This window comes from Odontesthes bonariensis, chromosome 15 (genome assembly GCF_027942865.1).
Source record: "Odontesthes bonariensis isolate fOdoBon6 chromosome 15, fOdoBon6.hap1, whole genome shotgun sequence".
Lineage (NCBI taxonomy): Eukaryota > Metazoa > Chordata > Actinopteri > Atheriniformes > Atherinopsidae > Odontesthes > Odontesthes bonariensis.
Window position 1 is genome coordinate 19855365 of NC_134520.1, and position 26269 is coordinate 19881633.

Sequence of the window (26269 nt, forward strand, 5' to 3'; positions counted from 1 at the left end):
TGAATAGTGACAAAGATTGTTTTATTTGGGAGCTGAAGTAAACAGAGAACCACACACACTCACATACACATACACAGGGATGCTGATGGACAAGCTTCTGAGAAAACATACGCTACAAGCCAAAGATTACAACAGCTCAGTTCTCACGTCAGCTTGTCTCTACAGACTTACCAGGAGCGTTTAGTTTTACCGGGTCATGCATTATTCACCAAAGTTTGCCTTATTGTGAGACTTTTGAAAGCTCATCCGTGGAAGACAGCCATTTAAAGACTTGTGAAATGAAATTTCATGCCTGAAAACCTGACATGATGGTACCGAGATGCTATCAGTGTGAGTGTAATCTCTGTGTATGCAATGTTTCCATCCTGATATGAGGTCGCCCTGCACTGCAAGGCTATAAAATGGGTGATAGCCTCCCCCTCCACAAATCAAAGCATCTTCATCAACAGAGGAGTTCAGCTTTGAAATTTATGCTCCTCCAAATGCTCCTACTGTCAAACCTGCTGAAACAAATTACCACAGAGTGACTGTAACATCTTTAAAACCACAAAGATGAAGCACTTCCTTGTGGCGTGCTGTATAATGATTACCTGGCCCAATTATGGAAAAGGCTGATGTTTTCTGCCTAAAATATTAAAGGATTAGGAAGCTAAAAATACAGAGTGCACCTCGGGGGGAAGCACTGGGGATCCCTTTCCCTCCGGGTGGGCAGAGCAGGGACACTGGATCCTAATCTGAGGAGGATATCACTTATCTGGAGACAAACTGCACAGATTTGGAGAGGAGACAGAAGATGCACTGGGGACAGCATGTGGGAGGGCTTTAACACAATTACACACAAGCACCAAATCCTTCCTCTGGCACCTCTGAGAAATTCTGGTGTAATAAATAGTAAATAGAGACCAAAGCCATGCCATTTCCTTCCTGTCAGACTGCACCCGGCTCCACCAAAGCCCAGGAGCGGAGAGGGGAAACACCGTCACCTTCAGATCCACTGTTGTGGTTTGTTCTTCTGTGAAGAAGAATCTGACAGTAACATTAATCTAAAGAAGATCCCAGTTCTTGGTTAATATCACCTCACATTTGGAACTGATAGTCCTAGTTCCCTGTCATTAACTGGCTTTGAGATCATGCCCACATTTGTAATTTGGTTGACTAACATATTTCACGCTAACTCCTAAACATGGCTCCTTATGACGTACGTTAAAACACTTCCCCCCCCAGTACACAGAATTTTGTTGCAAAAGTAAATGCTATAATCCAATTTTTGAGACCCCAAGGCTTCATTCAGGCTAACCACCATATTTATAGTGATCACAGTAGCCTGGGTGGCTGTAAAACTGTCATAGGGGGTTCATTGATTCACTCCATGTCTCATGATTAATTCATTTCTCTTTTGTAGAATGCACAAATCCTACATGAGTCACCAAATAATGCACATCATGTATAAGGACAACTTTAACGGAGTAAAAAAAAGTGTAAAAAAACAGCTTCTGTTCTTTGAACGAACACGTCCTGACAAAAACTGCACTTGGAAGACTTATCCTGGACTCTGGTCTCCGCCACACGACGCAGTTTTAAGGGAAGCGAGCTGCTGCAACTCTATGTGCCAACTGCAGTGTCTTTGATCCCGTGTTGCTGGAGGTGTTGGCACTGCGGCCCTGCCACCCCCACCGCATGCCCAACACTGTGTGTGCTATGACGCCTGCCACTGCTAAGCCAGAGTGCACCAAATAACTGCAAAACTTGCTTCAGCTGAATCCTTTTTTTTTGTTTGTTTGTTTCCTCCATCCTGACCTGCGACTCACAAATTTGTTTTCTACTTTGGGAAATATATACGTAACTTAAATAAATACTCTTTTATAAGACTAGGTAAAACAAAAGCATCCCTGCAGAAAAACAAATGTTTCCTTTCCTACAGTAATGTGTCTGGTGATTTATATACTGGTCTGTTGAATAACTCGTCCACATTTAACACATAGTTCCATATCTTAAACAAAAAAAAGAGCTTCCCTTGAGCTACAATGTGACACAGAGTGCTGCAAGTAATCTATAAGGTTGGTAGTTAATATATGATAATAATAATAACATATTTAGGACCTATTCCTCTTTCAATTCCAGTCACAGAGAAAAAACAGCTGGACTGATAGAAGACCTACAAGGCCCAACATTTTTATAAATTCTATGTCAAACGTCATAAAACCAGTCATTGTCATCTGCAGATTGTCTACGTTTGCTGTAGATATCGCTATAACACTGTTATTTCTTTTTACCGTTATCTAATGTGAAAACATGAGATCACAGCCCTGTTTCGTAATGCATTTTTATCAACCACTTACTCTATAATTCGCATGAATTTTTCTTTTTGCATTGCAGATAACAGCAGCTCCCCCATCTAAAAGAATTTCAGAAAAAATACACAAAAAAAGACCACAATCCATGACTGTTTGGAGGCAGTTTCAATTCCGTTATCAGTTCATCTTAGAGGTTTAATAAGCGTAAAAATTCCCCAACAGTATGTGGACTCCCTGTTAAACACACGTCAGTATTAATTTCATCTGCTCGCTTAACAATACTTCTGGGGCTGATTGCGTAAAACTTTCCTGGTGCAAAAAGTTTTTCCTAGTAATAAAAGATTGATCAAAAATTCACACAACTGTGCGCGTCCCCCCATAAGATTAAAGAGTAGGTCCTAGTGAAGATAACGGTTATTCATGAAGCGATTAATTAACCCTTAAAAGAGCTTCCAGGGTGAAAAACTGTTGCATATGCAGGAGTGTTAAGAGGCATAGGAGTTCCATAAGGAGAGAAGAATATACCAAAAAAAAAAAAGGGGGGAGAAAAGATGTGCTCCAGCCAATGAATGACAGTGAGTTGTTAAAAGGACACAGATTAGATCATTCTGGAGTTGTTTTTGTAAATCAATCAGTAAGTCTTTATTTTCATTGAACCTTTTCCAGTAAAACTCATCTCAGTTTTTGATAAAGCAAGTAAAAGCACACAAGCAAGGTCGGAGAGTAAGGAGCTCTGCCAGAGGATTATCAGAATTGTTTTCATGAATACTGACCCTGAACTGCAGCTGAAGCAACCGATCAAACTGATTTTTTATAAATATCAAGTGAAAATGTTAAGACATTTGAAGATATTGAGAAACATTGTTTTTTTTTTACAGACATAATGATTCAATTTGGCCCGTCTAAACAGTCTAACAAAAAGTGAAAAAGTACAAAACAGGGACAACAATTTGCGATATCTTTATGATAAAACAGGTACATGGTAAAAGGCCACAGTGGTGAAATTTGCATCTTGCACCAAATTTCATAGCAACGGTATAACACATAAGATTTCATCCAAAGTTATTATTGATCACATATTTTCACCCTTACTTTATTATTTTTTTTTAAAAAGTCTTTCAAACTAAATGTATTCAATTGAATATAATTGATATGTAGGTGACAGCATGGGTTCTCATAGCCAACGTGGTGCTCCATTTCCCAGGGTGGTCCTGGGGAATTTGTCCAAGACTGCATTTCAAATGAAAGAAAACTAAAGTAATATCAATATATATGAGAGTGTAAAAAGTTAATATACCAGAAAAATGTTTTACAAACTCTGCTGGTGATGCAAAACAACTGGCTCTGAGCTAAGAAATGTATGACCACTCAGAGAATAGGTTCTGTGTCATTCCAGCTGACGAATGCATCTTTCCACCTGAAACAAACAAACAAACAAAAAAACGGTTTATAAGTGGTACACTACAGTATCTAGGATCTGTGGCCTTTGCTCTGCTCATGTGACAATGTTTGTGAATTGCAAAAGGGAAAAAAACTAATAAAAAAGAAACGAACAATGTCCTTACCTTGTTCGGATGCAGAGCTCTAGAGGCGGAATGAGATCCGTATCAACTTCCTGAAAGCTCTGGGTCAATTTTCCGACAGCTGAAAAATCAATTAGTATTTTCAGTTTAGGTACACACAGAGGCAGCGTACTAAAACACAGGATCCACGTCGTTCACAATGAAAACAATAAGTTGCCACAAAAAGTTGAACAAAACAAATTAGTATTTCATGCATGTTCAGAATGGCCAACACTTGATTAAAACTAGATCAACACAGATGAACCCCTTATGCTTTCTCTCAATTGTCATTTAATGATCAACTGGAATTAAGGAAGTAAAACAAACACAACAATCTGATAAAAATAAGAAAGCACAAACATATTGGGGATGTGCGGCTGAAGCCCGAAACAAAGACGATCGAATCGAGCAAGACTACATACAGACAGTCAGATGGATCTCCTCCTGTTGATTGGCCAGTCCATCATAATAGTAGAGGTCAAACTCTGTAACTTTCTCCTCATTGGTCAACAGCTCCCTCTGCAGGCCAAACAGCACACTGAAGTGGCTTTCACTGCACACCACCCAGATCGGGTAAGAGGGAGTCTTCAGGAAAGCTCCTACCTTAGTGGGAAGCAAATAAAGCAGAGCAGAGCAGCCTGTTGACATGTAGAACATATATATTTTGTCATTAAAATCTCTATAGAATTCAAAGCACTACATTCGGTCAGCTTTGGATTCCTGTAACCATTCCAAACACGATGCTTCTCTGCGTCAGCACAGGTTCCTAATAAAATATGTGATTTACTAAATCCAAATAAAATAAAACAAAAGCTTTTTTTTTTTAAAATTGGAAAACATTACAGCAAAATCTGTCACTGTGTGAAGATGAGTCTTAGATGTTCTTCAACGTATTCCCTCTCAAACCTTATCCATATGTCCACAACACTTAATCGTTCTATGATGTTTTTCACTCCAACTGGTTAGATATCAGATCCTACGATGCTGCTTCAGATTACTAGGGAGGAATTAAGTGCAGTACTTTGACGTAAACATTACCAGGCGGTGTGTGTGGGTGTGTGTGTGTGTGTTTGACTCTGATTTGAATCCCTATCTTGGCCGTGTTGTAAACCATCAACGTCACTGGCTTGCCCACAATTACTCTCAAGAATGTCGCCTGAGGACATGTGTTTTCGCTTGAATCTAACTAGTCTGCCAGTGCCATTTGTGACCAAAGAGTCAAGTCATTCATGTCGCTCACCTTACAGATGTTATAATGTTCAAACAAGGACAGCAGACCAACATCACAGTGGCCTTTAATTCCTTTAAGGAGCGTCATGTTGCCATTGCCCGAGTCCAACTCCATGTCGTTGTCAAAAACGTTGGAAGCTGCTCTGCCGCAGAGCAACAGGTTGACCAGCTCCTAGTGAACACAGATATTTTATGCATAACGTAGTGATAGTAAGCAGTGCTGATAACTCTTGGTGTTGTACCATCAACATGCTCCTCTTAAGTTTAAGTAACATGTGGTGTAACAAGTGTTTGGTGAATATTTCAAAGAAATGATACAAACCTGAGTGCAGTAGCCATGGGCACCAATAAGAGTGGTGGTGGGAACGTCCATATCTTCTTTTACTCTAAGGACAGACCAAAAGAAAATAAGAAAAAAAGACCAGCTGGCTCAAAACAACGTGTGACGATGCATATTTGTAGAGGAGTGTTAAAAGTTTGCATCTACTTTTCAATGGATCGAGAGAGAACGGCAGATATGATCAGCAGGACACATCCCAACATCCCGGTTTCAAACTGTGGCGGGAAGAAAGAAAAGGAGAGATCATAACAAATATGACACAATAAAACATGCCACATGTTTGGCCATCTGGCAGGAAAAAAAAAAAAAAAAAAAAAAAAAAAAATCACACTGAAAAAGCTGATGGGGATTCTCTCACCTGCTCCACATGCTGCTCCAGAATTAACTGCAGATCCTTGACATCATCCACAGTGAAACACATTATCTAGAGCCAAAAGATGGTCAGAAAACCTCCCAACAGTGATCACATTAACTGCATTCTTATACATCTTAAGTACACACAGAGGCAGAAATGACAACCGATTAAGAATTCAACCAAAACGTTAGCCTGGCCTCACACAGTGCCAGCCCAATGAATAAAATACAGATGTTAATTGGAAAATTAAACTCTTTATCGTCATCTTGTGTTCAAGATCTATGAAGTGTTAGCAGTTGCGTGTAAAGGGCATGTCTGTACCTTTTCAAGCACTCCTTCAGATCTGAAGTGTCCACTTGGGGTGAAATGGTTATTCCCAGAGTTTCTGTTATCCGAAAAGATGAAATGAAAACATAAGCATGCAAAACTGTTGAACTCGATATTCCATCTGACACAGCAGATTTATCAGGCACTTTGGAGATTAACAGATTTGACAGTCGGTGGTGATGTGAGCCCCGTCCGATGGATATTGCTTGTATGAAACTGACATACTAAGCCATCCTGGCCTACAGTTGCTAAACAAGATTTTCCCATGCATTTGACATAAATACTAAATGACAATGAAACTGTTCTATGTATTGGGGAAACATCTGAATGCAGAGGATTAAGTAACCTGAGGTCACAGCAGATGGTATGTTACACAGAACCATCTGGGAAGTTGTTATTTCAAATTGTTTGGAAACAGGCAGAAACAAAAAAAATATAACTGTCTATCACGTGCTAGCTTCAACAAATCAGATCACTGGAGTGGATGCAGTTGGTAGAATCAAAGGGAAACTAGTTGGGAGAGGAGAAAAAATAAGAAAGTCCTGTTCCATGCATCTCTTTGGAGGAAAATACACTCCACAGTAAAACCTGTAGTTGCCGGTATAGGATGCCGACTTATCAACACACAACTTTGAGATGGGGCAAGAGATCTTCTCTTGTAATCTAGATTCTGTGAGAACCCAACTGCCACACAAGGTAAAAAAATGTAGCTGATGAGGTGTTATCTTACATCACGACTGTAGCTCGTTTTTCCACGCCAGCCCTCCACAAGACTTCGGCCATAGCTGAAATCAGACACTGTCTTCTGGTGGAGTTGGAAGGTCTTAACCTCCTGAGAAAAGTGGCACATGAAGGACAAATGCAGATTTCCCCAGAATATATCAAAGCACAAAGCACTCCTTGATGTGAATTAATAGCTGTAGGAAGCAGTCAAGTGACTGGAATATGGTACAGAAATGATTATATCATGGGATAAAGCTCTGAAATGAAAGCTAACTTACTGAAGGCCACAATCAATGCTTTCAGTGTTTTCAAAAAGGAGTTTCTTCAGAACAAATGCCTGAATGGATGCCAAAACTCCACAAGGACCGCCCTACAAATAAATCAACATCGGGGACAAACACAAAATTATAAAGAATAACATGACAATCCAGTAAATCATAGAAGAATGAATGCACTGCTTTATTTCAGCCTCAGAGGATAGCATGAATAAAATTACCTTTCTCTGCACAATTCCATATCTGAGGTCATCTGAGAATGTGAAGCCCTGATTCCTCCATTCAACACTGAAACGATTTAGGCTGGAACCAAGAAGAACTGCTTTCAATTCCTGGAGAAAAGCAAAAACAAACTGAGAAATCATAAGCAACAACAACACCCGGTTACTCTCTGCAGCACTGCAGTAAGTGACCCACTGTGGCGGTGTGTTGGTCCATCGGGCAGCCTGCATACTGACGCGTCGCAACAGTCCTCTGAAGAGACACTTTGGAGGATTCTTGCAGATCGTCATCATCAATGTCATCTGTTAATGGATTAATACACGTTAACTTTGGCAGAACAAAAACATCAATAGTAACTCTGACTTTCTCCTTTCTATTTACTGCAGGACTTACCCAAAACCATCTCCGAAACATTCGGATCACACACAGTCGGTCTGGTCTTTAATCTAGGAAATACAATGTACATATATTCATGAACAAAGCTCTGCCAAACACACTTTGTGCATGATCATTTTTTGGCTCTCTGATAATGCGGGGTGAGTCAACTTAAAGCTATTCACTTTCTCGTTTTCAGTATGTGTTGTTGTCCTGTTTTTCCATCGCTGCTCTGACTCTGAATTCTCCCCGATGTGCTCAGCAACCCCTGATTCCATCCAACACAACTGGCTGAGCTGTTGCTTTTCAGACTGCCTTCTAAGCTTTTCTGATGTATGCCTGCCAACAAAAGTCCGTCCCGAAACTGCTTGTTTTCCTCCTCTTTTCTGAACAGAGGCTGGGACACTTCAGCCCTTCGACCTTGTTTTTTTCTGTTTGAATCCTAAAGGTGAAAATAAAGTCAAAACATGTACAACAACATGAAAGGATATCAAGAGGCTTTTAAGGGTTAGAAGCTCAGTAGTTAGTACCTGTGGTATTGGTCCAGCCATCATGCCTCGTCTGATGCGGCTAGTTCTGCTTCTCAGGGTGCTCTCAGTGGTGAGTGTTGTGCTTTTGTCCGACTCTCTTTGGACGAAGTTCTCATTCTCCTGTCGGAAAACCATCTGCGTCTGGCCTTTTTTGTAATCTGAGTCATGGGCCGGGACGTCTGTTTGACGATGAGTGAACAGTCCGTCTCTCTCAGACAACAATGATGTACATGTAGGCTGGGGGGGGCATGTTTCTTTTGTTTCAGGCCTGAGAAGGAGAGCGCCCTATAAGTTCAAATAAATTGTAAACCGATGCAAATGACAAGAGAATAAAAATGTATGAAATACCTCGATTTGGTGTGTTTGCTACCAAGAAAAGCTGGTGTAATTTCATCCGCTTTTGCGTCATTCATCACTGACGGTTCTCCTGCATAACAATTTGCAGATGAGCTGATAGTTTGGACACTCTGCAGAGAATCACTGTCACTTCTGGGGAGCTTGTCATTCTTTAATTGCTCAATGTGATGTTTCACAATAATCTCCAGTAAAGTTTTCACCGGGGAATTTTGAACCTGCAATTACACAGAAAACAGTTGCATACTTTATGTTGTGCATTTGCACAGCAGCAATCATTTAGCCGACAGACTTACCTTATTCTTTCTGTAGAGATCCTCTATGTTGAGCATTTGCCTCAGCTGTGACCTGTTATTGATACTGGCCTCTGTGCGTGGATGCTCCTCATCCATACAAGCAATAGTCTTCTTAAGACCCTGTGCATAGTGCATTAATGCCAACAGGTTTACTGTTAAACGTCGTATTCTGTGACCAAACAGACCGTGACTAAAACAATTGCTACGTACGTCTAGATGTCGTACAAATTCTACAAAGTCACAAATTCTGACAGTTATCATCGAAAAACTGGCTTCATGTTCATGTTTATAGGCGCCATAGTCGAACGGAAGCTAACGTGAGCTAGCTGACTCGCAGTGAAACGATGCGTACATTCTTTAGTCGTGCTCACCACTTGGTGTTAGCTGCCTTACCTTTCGGCTCAGATATTCTCGTACAAGAGACGAAGAAACCTCTTCGACTGAAGCAGCCATGATGGCAACGCGTCCAGCCGCAGAAAATACATCAGAAAGAACCAACTAAAAAAGCAAAAAACTGAGGGATGTGCTGCTTAAACCTTCGCTGATGACCAGGCAGGCTAAGACTGGTGAAGCTAAGGTTCTTGTCCTCCAAAGACAAACCTGGCCCGTGGAAACAGTTTAGGCTGAGGTGAGAGGAAACCGAACTCCACTTCTCTGCTCCCGAGGATTTCACATTAAACCAAGAGTCTCTCGGAAAAGAGCCGAACTTCCCATCACTAGTACACAGCAGGACTGGAAGGTTGCGGGGGTTGCAGCATATGAGCTAGAGATCAGTGAAACTGCGCGTGTGGCTCAGTTGTGTCGTTTGCCAATGTGCGTTACCATGGAGATACTTGCTGCTCCACATTCCCGCCGCGGGGAGGTACACAAACATGGCCCACATCCTCACCGGGATAACATAAAGCTAATTGATTTTTCTCCGGAAATTTATTCAGTATTGTTGGCGGGAGTAGCGCATTTCTTTAAATGTTGCCACTGTGCAGACAAGCCACTAATTTAACTTGCTGCTCTCCACAAACAGGCGTTATTGCCTTGTCCTGCAGAAATCCTCCCCTCACAGATTAACAAAGCTGTACTGTTTAAACAGAACACTCCGTTTATTCACTATATGATTCAATTTCAGCTACTTTTGAATGAGGATACCATTCCAAAGGATGCTTTCCAGCTTCTTTCCAGCATTTTTTGACAGATTTTGTTCATCAAACTGGAGAAAGCAAGAATATCAGACAAAAACTGTATCAGCTATAAAAAATAAGAATATTTCACGACACAGAAATTTAAACAAAACATTCTCTCTTCAACAGCATGCACTGCAAATTATGTTGGATTCAAAGCTTCGCATTAACATGTTAAATAATAAGACTTTTATGTTTTTTTATCTTATTTTGAGAAGAGATTAGTAGATAATAATGTTAACTTTTGAACAATGTTTGGCAAATTAATAAAGACTTTAGCAGAACAAAAAGATAGTTCCTTTGGCTACACAATATGGGGATGAAGCAAGATATCTTGATTAAAAGTTGAATTTATCTTGATTCATTTTTCTTGTCTGGGGCCTTTCTGTGTGGAGTTTGAACATTCTCCATTTTCCTGTGTGGGTTTTGTCCAGATGCTCCAGTTTCCCCCATCAGTCTACAACAAGCATTCTGCAGATGCTATATAGAGCAGCATGTCAGCATGCCTGGTTGTCACTGTGTGTCAGCCCTGTGATCAACTGGCCACGGTGTACTCTGTCTCTTCTATAATGTCACCTGTTATAGAGGCTGAAAAGGACAAAGTATAGAGAATGGATGGATAACACATTTATGCTTATAGATGCTTTAAATCATAAAACGATAGGTCACTCAAATGCAAAGCAGGGAAGATTAGCAAAAATCCTCTTTCCCTTTTTCAATTATAAAAAAAAAAAAAACATCACAACAACACTATAATTTAGGTTCATTTTATTAAAACTTGTTTTCTATTTATAATATATGACAAATATTCAGGCTAGCATACGTTGTTTTCAATTATCAAACGTTAAAACAGTTGTCCTGGACAGCCAAATGATGACAGCTGCATCAATAGCATTACACTTATTACATTCAACTCAAAAAACAAAAAAACAAAAAGAAAAGAGAAAAAATTGGGTGGGTTTATGAAAATCAACATTCAAATTGTTTTAAATGCTGCTCATAAAAATCAGGATGTGCACATGAGTTTTGTTCCAGCAAGATGTGGCTGCCATTACGATCTCATATCATTATCAACTGTCCCTTTAGTGATTACTGAAAGTATTACCCTTCAATGTACAACCAAGGAAGTATCGTGACAAACTACAAAACTACATACTGATTAATAGAGACAATGTTGAACAGTGCTAGAACTCCCAAGCAACATGTAAGATGTTTTATAGATTTAATTGATATTACCATATTGTGTTCATCAATACACGATCATATTTCAGGTTTTACTTATTACAATACCTCAAACATAACATTTGCAATTTATGGACCATAAAGTGTGATATTTACAATACAATATCAAAACACTTAAGAATTGCTGGTATCACAATTGTTGTTGGGGCCTTGCGGTAAAGATACTTTTGAAGTTTAGTGCAACCATTGGCTTGGGAACAAGAATCACGTCGGTTTTGGCACAGGTATCATTCAACATCCTAACAGGGAGCGCAGCTTTACCATTCAGCAATACGTAAACAACATTGATTTTTGTGTTTGTGTGTGCGTGTGGTATGTATCTCTCCTTTAGGAATGCCAAGCACACTGTTCTCCCCGCTGCTGTTTGATCATACCACGAAGGACAACGTTTTACAAAAGGAGTGAAATACAGTAGGGAACATCTTCAGAACATGGAGGGGCATCACTAGTCATAAGCTGCAAGAAAGAAACAGAACATCTGTTATCCACATCTGCTTTTCGGCCTCAGCTCACAAGGAAGAGGAGCATGCGATCCACTTCATAAAGAGAGGTGAATTCCAAGTCAGAGGTATCATGCAGGCATGCCATCACACCAAAGTAGTCTTACTTTCTATTGTGAGGATGCAAGTACTTGCTGCTGTGCCTCTGCTGTTCACAGCCTTGCACATGTACTCTCCCTCATCCTCTGGGAAGGTCTCGGGCAGATAGAGGCAGTATGTTTCTCCTCTTTCTATATACTGATAGTCCTCACAGTCTTGGAGCATCTCCCCCTCAAACCACCAGGTCACTTCTGGCTTTGGCTCCCCGGTGATCTTAACGGTAAACCTAACTGGCTCAGAATCAACCACTGACTGATTTTTGAGGGGCTTTTTGAACCAAGGAGCCCCTGATCTGGCATGATCTTCCTCATCCTCATAAGCTGCAGAGCCGTTGATGATGCTACCCTCGTCCTCAACATCATCCTCCTTCTTCTGCAAACAGATAAAAACCATCACAAACTCTTGCCAGGGTCATGGCGACCTCAAACCAGACTCTTGCTATGCCATCATGCATTACGAATGATCTTGCAAAAAGTATTTAGTCATAAACACGGGGGATTACTTTTTGAAGGGCAGCATCAATCTCTTGCTGTTCAAACTGCATTCTCTGCAACTTCTGATCCTCTATCCTCCTTCGTTCCTCTTCCTCTCTGGCCTTGGCCATTTGTTCAAATCGAGCTCGCATGTCCACCTTCTGCTTGAACGGTGACTCCTCAGGTCTTGCTGAAGTTGTTTCTCCTTCTTCTTCCTCCTGAAAAAAAAACTGCAGTTATATGTGTCACTGAGATAATCCACTATTAATAAAAATAATTTTAATTTGTAATTTAGCCTATTTGATTATTTCTCTGAACAGACTTAATCTTTCGTCTTATTGTAAGAATAGGAATAATTGCCCCACTCAATGTGTTTTTGGAAAATGTGCCTTCCTGTATGACATTTGGCAACTCTTACGTCCTGAAACCTCTCAGCTTCTCTCAGTTTGATTTCATCATCGATGGCCTTCCTCCTTTCTCGCTCCATCTCAATCTTTTTCTGAATCTCCTCCTCGGTCAGCTGCTTGATCTTCTCAAATTTGGACTTGAGATTTTTGGCCTGAATGGAGCCGGTTCTCTTGAGCTTTGTGAGCTCTTCATATTCTTTGCTCATGACATCGGAGCTTTCGTTTACCACGTCCTGTAAAACATGAAAACAATTGGATCAACACAAACCGTTACCCTTTGGTTTAGACTACATTTTTTTGTATTTCAACCCCCCAAAAAAGATAATATAAGAACAAAAACTGCTCACAGAGTGAAAATTTAGTTAAAAAAGAGGTATCTGCGTACTTTATAGGTTATGAAGGAACATATTTGTAGTATACATAGCTTTTTCCTCTTTTTGTCAGTGGAAAAAAACAAGTCTAAATAAAGGAAATGTCTTGTGCATAAGCGCCAAAAAAATACTTGTTTGAAATTATAAAGACTAACCTCGCCCATCTCTTGTCTGAGTTGTTCAAATTCCTGCTTCTCCAGCTCCATTTTCTTTTTGCGCTCCTCTGCCTTGCGTCTCCTCGCAGCTTCCTCTTTCTCTTTCAGTAGCTCCTCAAAGTTGATCTCCAGTTTTCTGGGGTGCAGAGCTTCCTGAGACTCACTCTTCACCATTCCTTCATTATCGTCTAGCATCTACATACATAAGAACCCCCCCAAAAAAACGGTCATCACAGAGAGAGTCAGATATATAACTGCATTTGCAAGTATCCATGTTTAAATGCAATCCAAAAATCCAACATCTACACAACATAAAATCACACTGTAAAACCAGCAATTATTGTTCATTTAAAGGCAAAGTGCATCCTCAACAACAAGCAAACACATGCTTTTCTCCGTGTGGACATTTGTACCCTTGTGCATACAAGTAATGCATTCCTTTTAATATTCTGCTTTAAATATTGTTGTTTCTGCAGAATTTTCTTCTTTTTTTTTCAGTGAAAAATAGTGAATATTTGAAACTGAAAATATCTTACTGTTTCATCTCCATATGCAGACAACTCCTGATCCATGCCAGGGCTCTTAAAGAAATAATTTGGACAAGGGAACAGCAGTGCGGGTGCACCATTTGAGCCCAGTAGAATAATGTGTAGCACGTAACAAAATACCAAACTCAAATGTAATTTGAAACCAAATATTGATAAGTTTGAAACAGGTGTTAGTTTGATGTATACCAAATTGCTTTTAGTTTAACTGTTATTTCTTTATAATCATTCAGCAAATATTTCTGACTATTAAACATTGCTATGAACATATGTGTGTAAAGGCTACAGGAAATCAAACCTATAGTCCAGATTTCTTCCTGTTCTATAACACGGGAAAGCTGAGCAGCTAAGAAGCAGCAAATTGAGTTGAAGCCTGAACAACACTAATAACATTCAAACATGTTGGTACTCACTAAAATACATGCACATGTGATGTGATTTTTGGTCACTGGGTCACATAGACTCACCATGCTCTTGCGGGCCTCAGCAAAGAGCCTCTTTTCCTCTTCCAGTCTCCTCTTGGCCTCTTCCTCTGCCTTTCTCTGCTCTTCCTCCCGTCTCTGCCGCTTCAGATCCTCAAAACTCGCACATATCTTTCCGGGTTTGCTGCCTTCCAGGTTCAGCAAGGCCATCAGTACCTCGTCATCCTCATCTACGAGCTGAAGATGAACAAAGAGAACTCACTGTTATGCCAGTTTAACGTACACAACACTGTGCAAATGTACATGAAAATGTTCTGTCTGTTAACACCGTCAACACTGACCTGATTCAAGCAAAATAAATAAAACCAATATTGTATTGAAAGACAACTTGGAACCAAGTGTTCCTTGGAATATATGGAGAAGTCAAGGGTGGCTCAAAACTTCCGCACACTATTGTAACTTTTCAAAATTATTCTTATTTTTATGGAATTTTAAGTTCAGATGTAAGCTCCATTAAAACTAATAATTCAGCACTTTAAGAGGCCTTGCTGTTTTGCCATTGGGCAGAAAAAATTGCTCAAAGCACATAGGTATAAACACACGGTATTTACCAAACTGTTAAGCTATTCCCTCTAGGACCCCTTTGATATACTGTGTAAATTGCTGTGATGTTACCACCAGATCTTTCTGCGGAGTGATAATTTTCAATGTGGTATCTATCAGTGGGAAGCATATTGACCATGCTCTTCCTGGCTTCGGCAAAAGCTCTTCTCTCCTCCACCATTCGTCTCTTGGCCTCCTCCTCTGCCTTTTTGCGTTCCTCCTCTACCCTTTGCCTTTCTAGCTCTTCAAAGCTCAGTCTCAGTTTCCCCGGGCGGAACTCTTCTTTGTCGTCCTGAACTGGCTCAGAGCCTTCCTCTTCTTCTCCCTTATGAGACACAAAAATAGTCTGAATACTTATCAAATCAGCTCAAACATCAAAATTTACTATGCAGCACTTGTACACTTTAAGTTTATGATGTGTGAATTGAATCCAAAGATGGCTTCTTAGTATGAGGATGTGTCAGTTTCCATAAGTTAGCATTTCTCAAAATGTAATATATTTTGTTACCAATCCTAGCTTGGCCTGTTCATAGGCCTTCTTCTCCTCTAACAGACGCCGCTTTGCTTCTCCCTCAGCCTGCTTCTTCTGCTGCTCTTGCCGCTCCTTCTCCAGCTCCTCAAATGTTAGCTTGAGCTTTCCGGGAGCCACTGACACCTTCTCCTCAGACATCTCCTCTTCATCCTAATTAAACAAGACATTTAGATTTGAAAAATCCAAAACACCCAAAACAGTCTTATGCATTATTATGAATTCTTGTGTTGAACCTGTTGAACAATGGAGCGTCTCTTGGCGTCCCTGAAGGAGCGTCTGTTTTCATCATATCGTCTCTTCTTCTCCTCCTCTGCCTTCTTTTTCAGTTCCTCCTCACGGTTCTTCTCCATGTCCTCAAAGTTCAACTTGATTCGGCCCGGAGGTCGTGATGCCTTCGCTGGAACCACACGCACCAGGATTGTGTCATCTCCTTCCTAAAGATGAAGATTACCCAAAGCAAATAGTGAACAAGTTAAACATATAGACCACATTGGCAAGCCAAATACGTGGCTTAATGAGATTGCCTGACACACTTGATCAGTGGTTGAGAACAGAATTAATTCAGGTCACTCAGGGAGAAAATTCTCACCCAAACTGGGCATAAGATAATGTGTATAAGTCGGGAGCAGGTCTTAATGTCACCATTTGCAGCGGGTCAATGTGCTAGTGTCAGTCTAAGATAGCAGAGTCTAATTCGGTCACAGGAGGGAAGTCTAGAGCTAATTCTGTCACTGGGAGGTGTGGGAAACAGTTGGCAGTCATGTGCTGTCTACACCTGGCAGCTCTGTTCCAGTTGTTTCTAGATCATCACCATGTCAATGCCTCACAGGACCATTTCAATTATTAGATCTAAAGCATCAAATTCTCATAGCTTTTCACTCTGCTTTTATAGTAAATTTTGAAATAATCCCAAAAGGATATTTATGTTTTCATGTATACTTTTTCATGACGCTCACCATCATTTTCAAGAACAACTGTAAGTTTCCTTCGTGACTCCCCTTTTGTTTGTCTACATAACCGGACTTTAGGCTGTCTAATGTGTTAATCTGTTTCAAAGTTAACATTGTAATCAAAGAGTGAGTGAGTTACCCAAGCCGAAAACAACAAGTGAAACCATTTCATAACTTTGTCTCTCTATCCACTTATCATAACTTCCAAGTTTCTAAGATACCAGGATTGCAATCCTGGTGGTTAAAAAGTGGCCCTGAAATAGATAAATCAGCTTTAACGTGTAGAATGTAATTCTTTCCAAACTCGGCACAAATCCATTGCAGCATGTAACAAGTCTTTACTGTATTAGCAGTATCCTGTTAAAGATTTCCATACATTATTCTTACGGGACTGTTGATGTCATTCACGCTGTACTTGAGCAGAATTAGGCCACAGAGGTTGCAGCTAATTGCCTGTAATTGCCTTTCTGGCCCAAGAATGCTTGTGTAACCTTCCCAAGAACTGAACTGTTTGAGTATATATTGTAATAAGACTTAAAGCTCGGCTCTCATTGTTCTGTCAATCCCGCATTGATCAAAATATTTATATAATGTATTTCACATCATTCTCCAAACAAGTAACACAGGGACATGTAATGGAAGTGACCTATTTACCCTCAGGTCACAGGTTGGTCACGTCAACAATGCTACTGTTGGTTTCAGACCTATATCCAGGCCTTGCCAACTGTTCAGATTTCGAAAGCCACTTAAAATAACTCATCCAAGTGGCAGCTGAGGATTATCTTAATCATTACAGATGAAACTGCACCATTCTCACCATACAGGCCACACTGGACCATCTAGACAGACTGTCCTGCTTCCCATTAAACTATGACAAACTTTACAAGCAGGTCACCACTGGTTTACTGACCTCAGCGGCTTTCTGTGCCAATTCTTTCTTGATTTTGGCTTTCTCCATGTTGTCCTGGGCCTCCCTCTTCTTCCTCTCTTCTTCCATCCTCTTCCTTTCCTCCTCCTGTCTTTGTTTCTCCATTTCTGCAAACTTCCCCTTTACGCTACCTGAGCATTTCACAAAGCAAGATAGAAGCCGTCAGCCACCTCTTCCCTCCACAGATTTAATCTTTTTTCTACTATTTGCATCCCTTGCCTTACCTTTGATTTTGGGGACGTAGGACTTTTCCACCTTTGTCGGCTTCACCTCTTCTTCCTCATCACTGGAAGCGAGTAGTTCTTTTATCTGTGGCAGATCAGACGGAGAGTGTGTTCAGGTTAAGATTTAGCTGGGATCATCTCTTCTGCCACTCAGGAGCCATGCTGGTCCCAGCAAGAACATGGGCCTAATCCCTGCTAATAGCAAGGCCACGTGGCCTGCAGGTGGGCCTCTGATTGGTGGATTCTGTTGTTGCACAGGCAGGGGATGAGCGTAGGTGTCCGAGCGTGGCCAGCTTTGGCATGATGGCACATTGAAAGGTTATGTCTGTGAGTATCACTGATAATCCACTCACTAAAACACCATATTGCATTTATTGTACCGTGGTAAATCTGAATGAAAAGCTGTTCAGCCTTGAATCCTTGATCTCCAACTTTCTCCTACACTTTACTGTATGTCTTACACAGGGAAAATGATCAAACATTCATTCATGCAGTATAAAGCAACGCAATATAGATGTTTTGAGTATCACTTTATGGTATTTATGGCTGAACCTAACACGTTTTTTTTTATTTCTGAACCAATCTTTTTTTGTTTGTTTGCAGTCAATGGATTAATGCATAGAATGTCAGACAATACACGGTCTGCACCATTACCAGACGAATGACTATTCCTAGCTTGTCAGAATTTCTAAATCTATTTTCAAACTTCAAGCCATATAACACAAATATGTGTAGGTTAAATATCAGGTCTTACATATTTGTGTTCTGAGGGAAGGTATGATCCAATGAGGATATATGAGGGCATGCATAATTATAAGGCAGCTGAATAACCTTGAGGAAATTGGATCATAATGTTACCGAACTCTGAAACTTATTGATGAAACGTTAAATACACCATAGGCTGTGTTGACTGTGGTGAATAGTCAGCACGGCCACAAAAATCCCATGGAAAACAAAAGGCTCAATGTAATTGCAAAATATAGGATAAATGTTAAATGTGAAGTAATCAGGAACTCACTATCCTCCAGTGCCGCTATATTCCACAGCAGCACCCCACATACAGTGTACAGAAGCACAAGGTATCAAATGTCAAAGGTTAAGAAGTTTGGAACGCGACACCCACTAATTATGATTTACAGGCATAAACATTAACAATGAGCCAAGAAAAAATCTGAAAACCAATCTCTCAAAGATTTTATGGAAAGATTAAATGAGAATGGCCAGCAGGGTTGAGGATGGGTACTGCATCAGCAACAAATTCCCATTTCCAGATTCTAACAAATGGACCTTTGATCAAGAGTCATTTGCAACAATATTCAACATATGGGGTATATCTTGCTTTATCATCAATTTCCAACATTCAGGGGAACTGCTCTCTACATGCATAACCCAAATTGTCATTCGGTGGCCGTAGGTGATGCCTTGGCTGCACCAAGGGTAAACTGCAGCAGGGAAACATCACTCTATAGTTCTGGCTTATCCATATCTAAAACAGACCCTGTGGGGATGTCAGAGGGTAGCAGGGAGATAAACACCAGGCTCCAAAACATGAGACTTGTCTTAAAATCCAACCTCTACTATTCAACTACTGTACTAAAAAAATGTATAAGATACCCAATAAAATACATTCTATTGCAGAAGTCTTTGCCAATATTTTCCATGTCGCTATGGGGATGTATCCCACCACTGCTATAATACCAGCTCAGGACATCCTACATGTCTCTCAACTCAGACTAACATACTTGAGCCATTGATTGCTTTTTTACATAAACCCGGTGACGTTAAGTTTCTGGAGGATACCTTCTGCAGACAGTGGTACAACAAACGTCTGCAGCATTCAAGAGGACCATGACCTAGCATCATAAGTGGTTAAGCAGGCGGCCCGTGTACAGAGGCTGAAGGTCCTTGACACAGCCTTTTCCTTTCCTTAACTATGGTCAATTTGGTTAAAAAAAAAAAAAAACATTTAAAAAAGAGGCCATGACCTTAATGCTGAGCAATGCTCCAATACATGCATTCCATTCCTCTACTGATGGCCAACTAAAGACGGCTTTAAGGATGACTGAACAATGGTCTGTTCCCCTTACGCACATGACTTAAAACATATTGAGAGTTTGTCTGCTCTATTCAAACAAGATTTACTCAAAGGGAAGATAGTACACCTCTTTGAACATCATTACTCATCGGGCTGTACTTTCTGCCTCAGCAAAGGTTTGTCATAAACAGATCCAAGACGCGACAGACTCTCTTAATTAAAGGCTCATGGCAGCTGATGAAAAATAGTGAATTGATTACTTCTTTCTCAAAAGGTCAAAAATTGTGTGCATGTTTCCTTTGAACTTATGTCTGAGAAAGACTAAACTCGTTTTTCCTTTGTTCACGAGTGAAATTAATTGTGATATAAGCGCTTTTCCCAAGACTGTGCACACAATGAAATAAAACATATACATCAATAAATGCTTGATGATTAATTAATCAACTATTTTTTAACTTACAGTCAGGTCACAGGCCTATTACATTTGGTATATGATTTATCTGAGAGTTTGGTAAGTTAATCAGTGTAAGTCTACACAACACATAATTAAATGATGAATCCACTGGAGGGCCCGTGGGGTTCATTCCTTTAGCACTCATCAATATGATGAAAAAAATACCACCTTACAAAAAACACAAACCAAAGTTGAGTATTTGAATTGAATACAAGTGATTAATGGATCAATTCTCTGAAACACAATGTGAGTGATATTAGTACACTGTGTGAAAGACTGAGTTCTCACTCATAGTGGCTGCTTTGTCTCCCCCATCATGCCATGCAGATCACAAGTGGAGGTTAATGGGGTTATCACTCTTTGACCTGCTGCTTCCTGCGATTCCACTCCCTCTCTTTGACAAATTGGTCCTTCCTTTTCTGCTGCTCATCTTTGTTCCTCTGCCGGCTGCGCTCCTCCCTGGCCTTCTGCATAGCCGCAAACTTGCTCGTCACATCCCCCTTTTCTTTGTTCACCTTCGGCACGTAGCTTCTGGCCACCTGCTTTCTGGCTCTGAGGAGTTTCTACAATGGTCAGAGAAGTTATTTTTATGATCATGTTTTATGTTCACATGAAGCACAATCATTTAAATATGACTGTGTTTTTCACGTTATTTTTCTGCTTCACCTCTTTCTTAAGTGTCACATCAGAAACATTCTGGGTGTCGTTTGTTTCTGGTTCTGGATCCTCCTCCTCCTCCTCCTCCTCCTTTGTTGAAACACCGTTAACAGCCTCCGGTCTATCATCTTTCTCATTCGCTGTACCATTTTCTTTGTCCTCCAAACCATTCACATGTTCCTTCTCAGTCTCATTGCTTGTTTTATCAGTCATGTGGTGAGATTTTGTATCTTCTCTCTGCAATGTCACATTGTCTTCTTCGTGTGTCACATCGTCTTCTTCGTGTGTCACATCGTCTTCTTCGTGTGTCACATCGTCTTCTTCTTGTGTCACCTCGTCTTCTTTGTGTGTCACATCATCTTCTCCGTGTGTCACATCATCCTCTTTGTCTTTTTCACTGCTCATGTTGCGTTCATTTACATTTGTGACATCTTCCATGTCGTGGGCTTGTATAGCCGTAAACTGGGCGACCTCGGTCATGTTTCTGCCACTATGACAAGTTGACAAACAGGCTCTATTATAGTTTTACCTGCAAAACAAAAGAATCATGGTTCAGTTACTGCTGTCGCTCAAGTGACTGACTGCCAGTTCACTTTACACATGATAAAAGTTGAAGAAGCAACAGAAATATTACCAAATTCTATAAATGGTGACTTTCATTTCACTGAATTACAGAATATATTATTATGGTTAAGAACGATTGATATGCAACTAACTGACTGATGACAGAAAACAAAGATTCTTCAAATAAAGAAATGTGTAAAATAGACTGACTTTGTAGACTGTGTTTCTGTGCTTGTACTGGCTGTTCACCTGTGTTTACAGACACATGGCGGGCACAATTTAATTCCTTTTCCAAAGTTTTAAGCACTATGACACTATACTGTAGATTCTTCATTTTTTGACTGTCTTGAAAGGCTATTTTTTCCTACGTTTTCCAGTTAGTATATATAGCTGATATTTTCTTCTCTCTTTTTTTTTTCCTTAGCAACGAGCACGTCTTAAACCAAAGGCATAGGCAAATAGAGGTGTTTTGCTCCTAAGTATGTTGAGAAAGAGTGCAAGGGAAGCTTGCAGACTCCTATTTATAGCCCACTTAAGGGTCCAGAACATGTGATCATAGCTATTTCTGATAGGCAGTTGGACAAAGATCAACCTGGCACCCTCGTGTCGCCCCGCGGACCCTTGACAAAATGGCCAGACTAAGAGCTAGACCACTGTGTGAATAGGAGCTGTGTGGACTGTTAGTCACCCAAGCCTAAAACTGATACTGTTTATCAGCATCCACAAATACCTTTTCTATTAAGGTATGGTGATAGTATTGTGGCACAATGCTGCTGATCAGAAGCTCTAATATTTCAGTGTGTGACCTACAGTCAACACATTGAAGCGTGTCGATTTCAGGCCTCAACATCCAGCCCACTGCAAATATAAAACCTTCAAAGAGTCCACATATGAAGCACATATGTGTCGCCTGTTTATGTTTTGGTTCATGGAAACATGCTTAATTTGATCACTGTGCTTGTAATTCAGTCACTCTGTGATTTATTGAATGTCCACCCTTAGTCCTGTGAAAACAGAGGTAAATGTTGGGAGACATACAGGCCAGACCAACAATTATGGGATCAACAGCTGTCATTTTCCAAAAGAGGTCTGTGACAATGTCTTCTGTCATGCATTGTTAGGTCTAAACACAATTTCACAAGTATATAATTGCATAATATATCGAAGCATCTTCTTATTTAGAAGGAAGTCACACAAAACCATCTACTTCTCCATAATAAATCTTCTAATCTATGATCTGACTTGATAATGTGAGGCTTTTCACATATAATACTGACTGAAGAAATTCTACTAATGCAAAACTTTGGTTTGGACAGGTGTTGTCCTATTTTTGTACACAGCTGACACAAGAAATCACACAGTGCGTGAAAAATAAATGTAAGTTTGACACAAGCTACACAGAAAGGTGCATGTGTTAACCTGGCTACAGCCTAATTACAGTTTCAGTATTTCTGTTTCCCTACGTCTGCACAGTTTGGTCAAGCCATGAATGGCAGGATGAACCTTTTTAGTTCACTATTCTCATGTTTAAAGCATCTATTATTTCCACTCGCTTGTGAAGAGACTAATTTATGGATCTGCATTCCTCAAGGCTAAAGTTGATCTTTAAAAAAAAAAAGTCTTTACCTCCTCACCGTGCGGTCGTCCTCTTATTTTTCTTTAAAAGAAAATCCTTTGTGTCGATTAAAAACTCGAAGAAGTGAAACTCTGACCAAAAGAGACAGTCCGTGATATGCGACCACTCGCTGCACCAAGTCGACCGGCTGCTGGTTGCGGCTTGTGTGACGTGAGCCGTTTCCATAAAAGTACCGTTACTTTCTACCGGGCACTGCATTCCGCACGCGCCTGCTGCAGGTTCAGCTGTTGCCCCCTCGCGCGTCTGCGCACACATGCACCAGAGCTACGCAGGCCCGTCCTGGTCATTTGTTACAGCTGCATAAATAACAGCTATTGGTGATTTGAACAGATTCGTTGGTTTTAGCTTCGATAAAATATCTTTTGACGAACAAAATAATCACCAAGTGATTTTTATTTTGCAAGATTACATTAATATCACCAATGGCCACAAAATAGTCTGAAACAATGAAGTTTACAGTTAACATGTTTTACATGTGGGCTTACAGTTATGCTATGCTGTCACATGTTTGCCAGGAAAGCAAATGCAACTTTGATTTTGCAAAGTTGCATCTGAACAAACAAGACTTCTGGAACAATGCCCATTGGATGGACCAAACCAAAGGGGAGATGTTTGGTCATAATACACAGAGACAGTGGGTTACAGTTACAAACCAAACACATTATATCAGCACAAACACCTCATACCAACTGTCATGCACGTGGTGGAGGGGTGATGATCTGGGCTTGTTTTTCCGCTAAAGGACCTGGGCACTTTTCAGTCACTGAGTGATGAACTCCTCTGTATACCAAAATATTCCAGAGTCAAATGTGAGGCCATCTGTCTGACAGCTATAGCGTCGCTGAAACTGGGCCATGCAACAGGACAATGATCCCAAACACAGCAGCAAATATACAACAGATTGACTGAAAAATAAAAGAATCAAGGTGTTGCAATGGTCCAGTTAAAGTCCAGATCTCAACTTGATTGAAATGTTGCAGGGCCTTAAGAGAGCTGTGCATAAACGAATGCCCACAACTCTCAATTAACTGAAGCGTCGTTGTAGAGGAGTGCGCTGAAATTCTTCCATGATAAGAGAGACTTATTACGTCTTACAGAAAATAAGCAATTCAAGTTGTTGCAACTAATAGTGGTTAATGGTGGTGTAATTAGTTTTTCACATACTGCTTCTACATTTTGACTTAGTTTTTGTTCAGAAGATAATATAACAGTGTAATGTGTTATATGTTTGTTCACCTGAGGCGTATTAAGACCTTGTAAAGATCAGATGTTTTGATGCTATAGGACAGATCATTTTCTCACAGGTCATAATTTACCGCTGCTTGAAATGTCTGGTAAAATAGAAACTGGACACTCTTTTGGCCACAACTTTTTTGGAGAATTGTAATATAAAAGCAGACAGTGATGTTGTTATCTGCTTGTTGGCGTTTTAGAGCCCGGATTCCGAACTTATCGGTAAAGAGGGATACCAGTTTGCCCTTTGTGGTTTCCACAATAATCTATATTTTGCTGTCATTCTTATGTGCAGTGACGGTTGGCACTCCCCATGTAACCCATCCAGGTTTTCAGTATGGGCCCATGTAGTAAGATATCAGAGATTCTTACATTTCAGACATCAGAGGTCATACACAAGCTTACAGTATCTATCATAGTGCTGAAGCACTGCGTCATTTCCATGAGAACGAGAGAGTGCCTCTCCTGTTGTGCATGGATGTAAATAGAAACCTTGCTGCAGACACATTTAGTCTGCTCTAATGGCTCCATGCACAGCTGCTGACACATTGACCAAGCAGACATCTGGCAGAAAATGCGGAAAGTAAACTCCTCACTTAAGTATTTTGGGAATGTTACAGGAACTTTTTGAGAAGCGATACACAAAAGCTTTGCTAATACTGCTGCAGCTTTTGTGTTATTAGTGTCACCTTGTTTGTCACACTAATTCCAGAATACTAGAAGGTGGTCGTGTTAAAAGTAAATGTCCCAATATCGTAAAGTGACTTCATTTCAGCTATCACTTGCATCTAGTCAGAGGTGTTGCAGCTTTTTTGGAAACCCCCTAACAGGAGGGCCAAAGCTTTGGCTAATACTGTACTCAGAAGTGAAACCTGAGAGATGCTGTGTCATTGGAAAAGAGGGCTGCTTGGGGAAAAACAAAGAAAGAAAAAATAATTTGGCGTTCCTTTGACACAAGAGAATACAACTTTTTAAAAGTGCTTCAGATGCAGATAATTCAACAAAAGTGTGCACAGAGTACAATCTAAAAACAAGAGAATGTGCTGAAATAGACCTGTCATCTGATGTAAGTCAAACTCACTGCACTTCTTCAAAGCCGTGAAGCTTCCGCTCCTCTTTGTGTCATTCTCTGTGTGCATCATTCCTCGTGAATGGCATGTACACGTTTGGTGCAGAATCAAAATCCAACCCCTTTAAAGCTATATATATGCAGCGTTATATGAATTAAGTGGCAAATTGTGCAACTTTATTTGGAGGTGGTCTTTTTACTTCCTGCTCAGATTAAGGCATTTGTTGGGTTAGGGTCTGCTAAGGGGCATCAGGGACGACAAGGGCACTGCTTTAAATAGCACTACAGCTGTGGCAACTAATCAACCCTGGAGAGACAGCTAACCTGAGTCAGACTGGGCCTTAGCCTCAGCTGCTGTAGCATAACCCCAACACCCCTCTTAATATATTTGTGGTGGTACAGCCCATAGCCCCCCCCGAAGTGTCAGTAGACTGGCTCAGTGGGTCAAACCTGTGCCAAATGCTGGTGGAGGGACACACCTGTACTGACAACATTTATGTCCATAAATATCAGACCACATGGCCTAGATTGTCAGCAAATCATAGAGGATTTGGGGTTGCACCTTCTGATTCTTTAAAACCACCCCATCACAAACTCATAATCAAAATAGCAGATAAAATAATTTGCGTATCCTCTTAGTCTGCTCAGTAATGTGTTCCTGCCCATCAAAATACCCTTTGACTCTGTCTCGTTAATGTCTGTCATACAGTTACGGTTATAATTGTCTTGGTGCTCAATCGTGTTCGCTATTACATGCACTTTCTTGACTGTATCTTTAATGGTATTGGTGCCAGACTGAATGTTCTTGGTATTTTGTACAGAAATAGACCATCATCACTGGTGTGGCTATGAGCGCGAACTAACGAAGGCATGGACTTGTGGCAGAGTACAGTGATTTGGAAACAATCCACACCAAATGGCAAGTGCAACTGTTCGTGGCACTTACAGTAGTTGTAATTCTTGAGTTGCATTGTCCAGTTGTTGCAATCTCTGCATTGCAGTTAAAAGAGAACGAAAGGCAGAATCATAGCGTGACCTTTTTCTACTAATTCCAAGCAACAAGATTATCTGTAATCTGTATCTCTTGTTGAGCTTGTGTGTGTTCTAACCAG

General features: G+C 40.5%; 2 protein-coding genes across 6 annotated transcripts; both read right to left on the bottom strand.

Annotated features, from left to right (window-relative positions):
* Nucleotides 1-2494: 2494 nt before the first annotated feature.
* Nucleotides 2495-9675, bottom strand: mindy4 (MINDY lysine 48 deubiquitinase 4). 3 transcript variants are annotated; one of them, XM_075485405.1, is made up of 18 exons: nt 9277-9675; nt 8884-9003; nt 8582-8805; nt 8234-8501; nt 7889-8145; nt 7722-7774; nt 7524-7630; nt 7328-7438; nt 7110-7201; nt 6839-6940; nt 6103-6166; nt 5785-5850; nt 5574-5641; nt 5409-5472; nt 5097-5258; nt 4279-4459; nt 3860-3938; nt 2495-3711 (listed from the first exon to the last, which is right to left on the bottom strand). In XM_075485405.1, exons 1-18 carry the CDS (start codon nt 9334-9336, stop codon nt 3663-3665), a joined length of 2127 nt encoding a protein of 708 aa, XP_075341520.1. In that variant the 5' UTR covers nt 9337-9675; the 3' UTR covers nt 2495-3662. The 3 variants fall into 3 exon arrangements, with proteins under 3 accessions (XP_075341520.1, XP_075341522.1, XP_075341521.1); XM_075485407.1 differs by lacking the exon at nt 9277-9675 and having other exon boundaries at nt 8582-8660; nt 8884-8971; XM_075485406.1 differs by lacking the exons at nt 2495-3711; nt 3860-3938 and having other exon boundaries at nt 4349-4455.
* Nucleotides 9676-10809: 1134 nt separating this feature from the next.
* On the bottom strand, nt 10810-23012 carry nexn (nexilin (F actin binding protein)). Of its 3 annotated transcripts, XM_075485409.1 has the most exons (15): nt 22846-23011; nt 20665-21184; nt 20364-20561; nt 17510-17594; nt 17268-17416; nt 15641-15841; nt 15384-15557; nt 15012-15200; nt 14318-14509; nt 13842-13886; nt 13306-13500; nt 12791-13012; nt 12402-12590; nt 11908-12271; nt 10810-11756 (listed from the first exon to the last, which is right to left on the bottom strand). In XM_075485409.1, the coding sequence occupies exons 2-15, from the start codon at nt 21133-21135 to the stop codon at nt 11746-11748; spliced, it is 2685 nt and encodes an 894-aa protein (XP_075341524.1). In that variant the 5' UTR covers nt 21136-21184; nt 22846-23011; the 3' UTR covers nt 10810-11745. The 3 variants fall into 3 exon arrangements, with proteins under 3 accessions (XP_075341524.1, XP_075341526.1, XP_075341523.1); XM_075485408.1 differs by lacking the exon at nt 10810-11756 and having other exon boundaries at nt 11796-12271; nt 22846-23012; XM_075485411.1 differs by lacking the exons at nt 10810-11756; nt 13842-13886 and having other exon boundaries at nt 11795-12271; nt 22846-23012.
* Between the last annotated feature and the right edge of the window lie 3257 nt (nt 23013-26269).

Coding starts and splice junctions, on each gene's coding strand:
- mindy4 (XM_075485405.1), bottom strand. CDS start 9,336: ATGGCTGCTTCAGTCGAAGAGGTTTCTTCGTCTCTTGTACGAGAATAT. Junction 7,775..7,888: donor CACATACTGAAAACGAGAAA/GTGAATAGCTTT, acceptor TGTATTTCCTAG/ATTAAAGACCAGACCGACTG. Junction 5,473..5,573: donor CTCTCTCGATCCATTGAAAA/GTAGATGCAAAC, acceptor GTCTGTCCTTAG/AGTAAAAGAAGATATGGACG.
- nexn (XM_075485408.1), bottom strand. CDS start 21,135: ATGACCGAGGTCGCCCAGTTTACGGCTATACAAGCCCACGACATGGAA. Junction 17,595..20,363: donor GGAATCGCAGGAAGCAGCAG/GTCAAAGAGTGA, acceptor GATCTGCCACAG/ATAAAAGAACTACTCGCTTC. Junction 13,501..13,841: donor CTGCATATGGAGATGAAACA/GTAAGATATTTT, acceptor TTATGTATGTAG/ATGCTAGACGATAATGAAGG.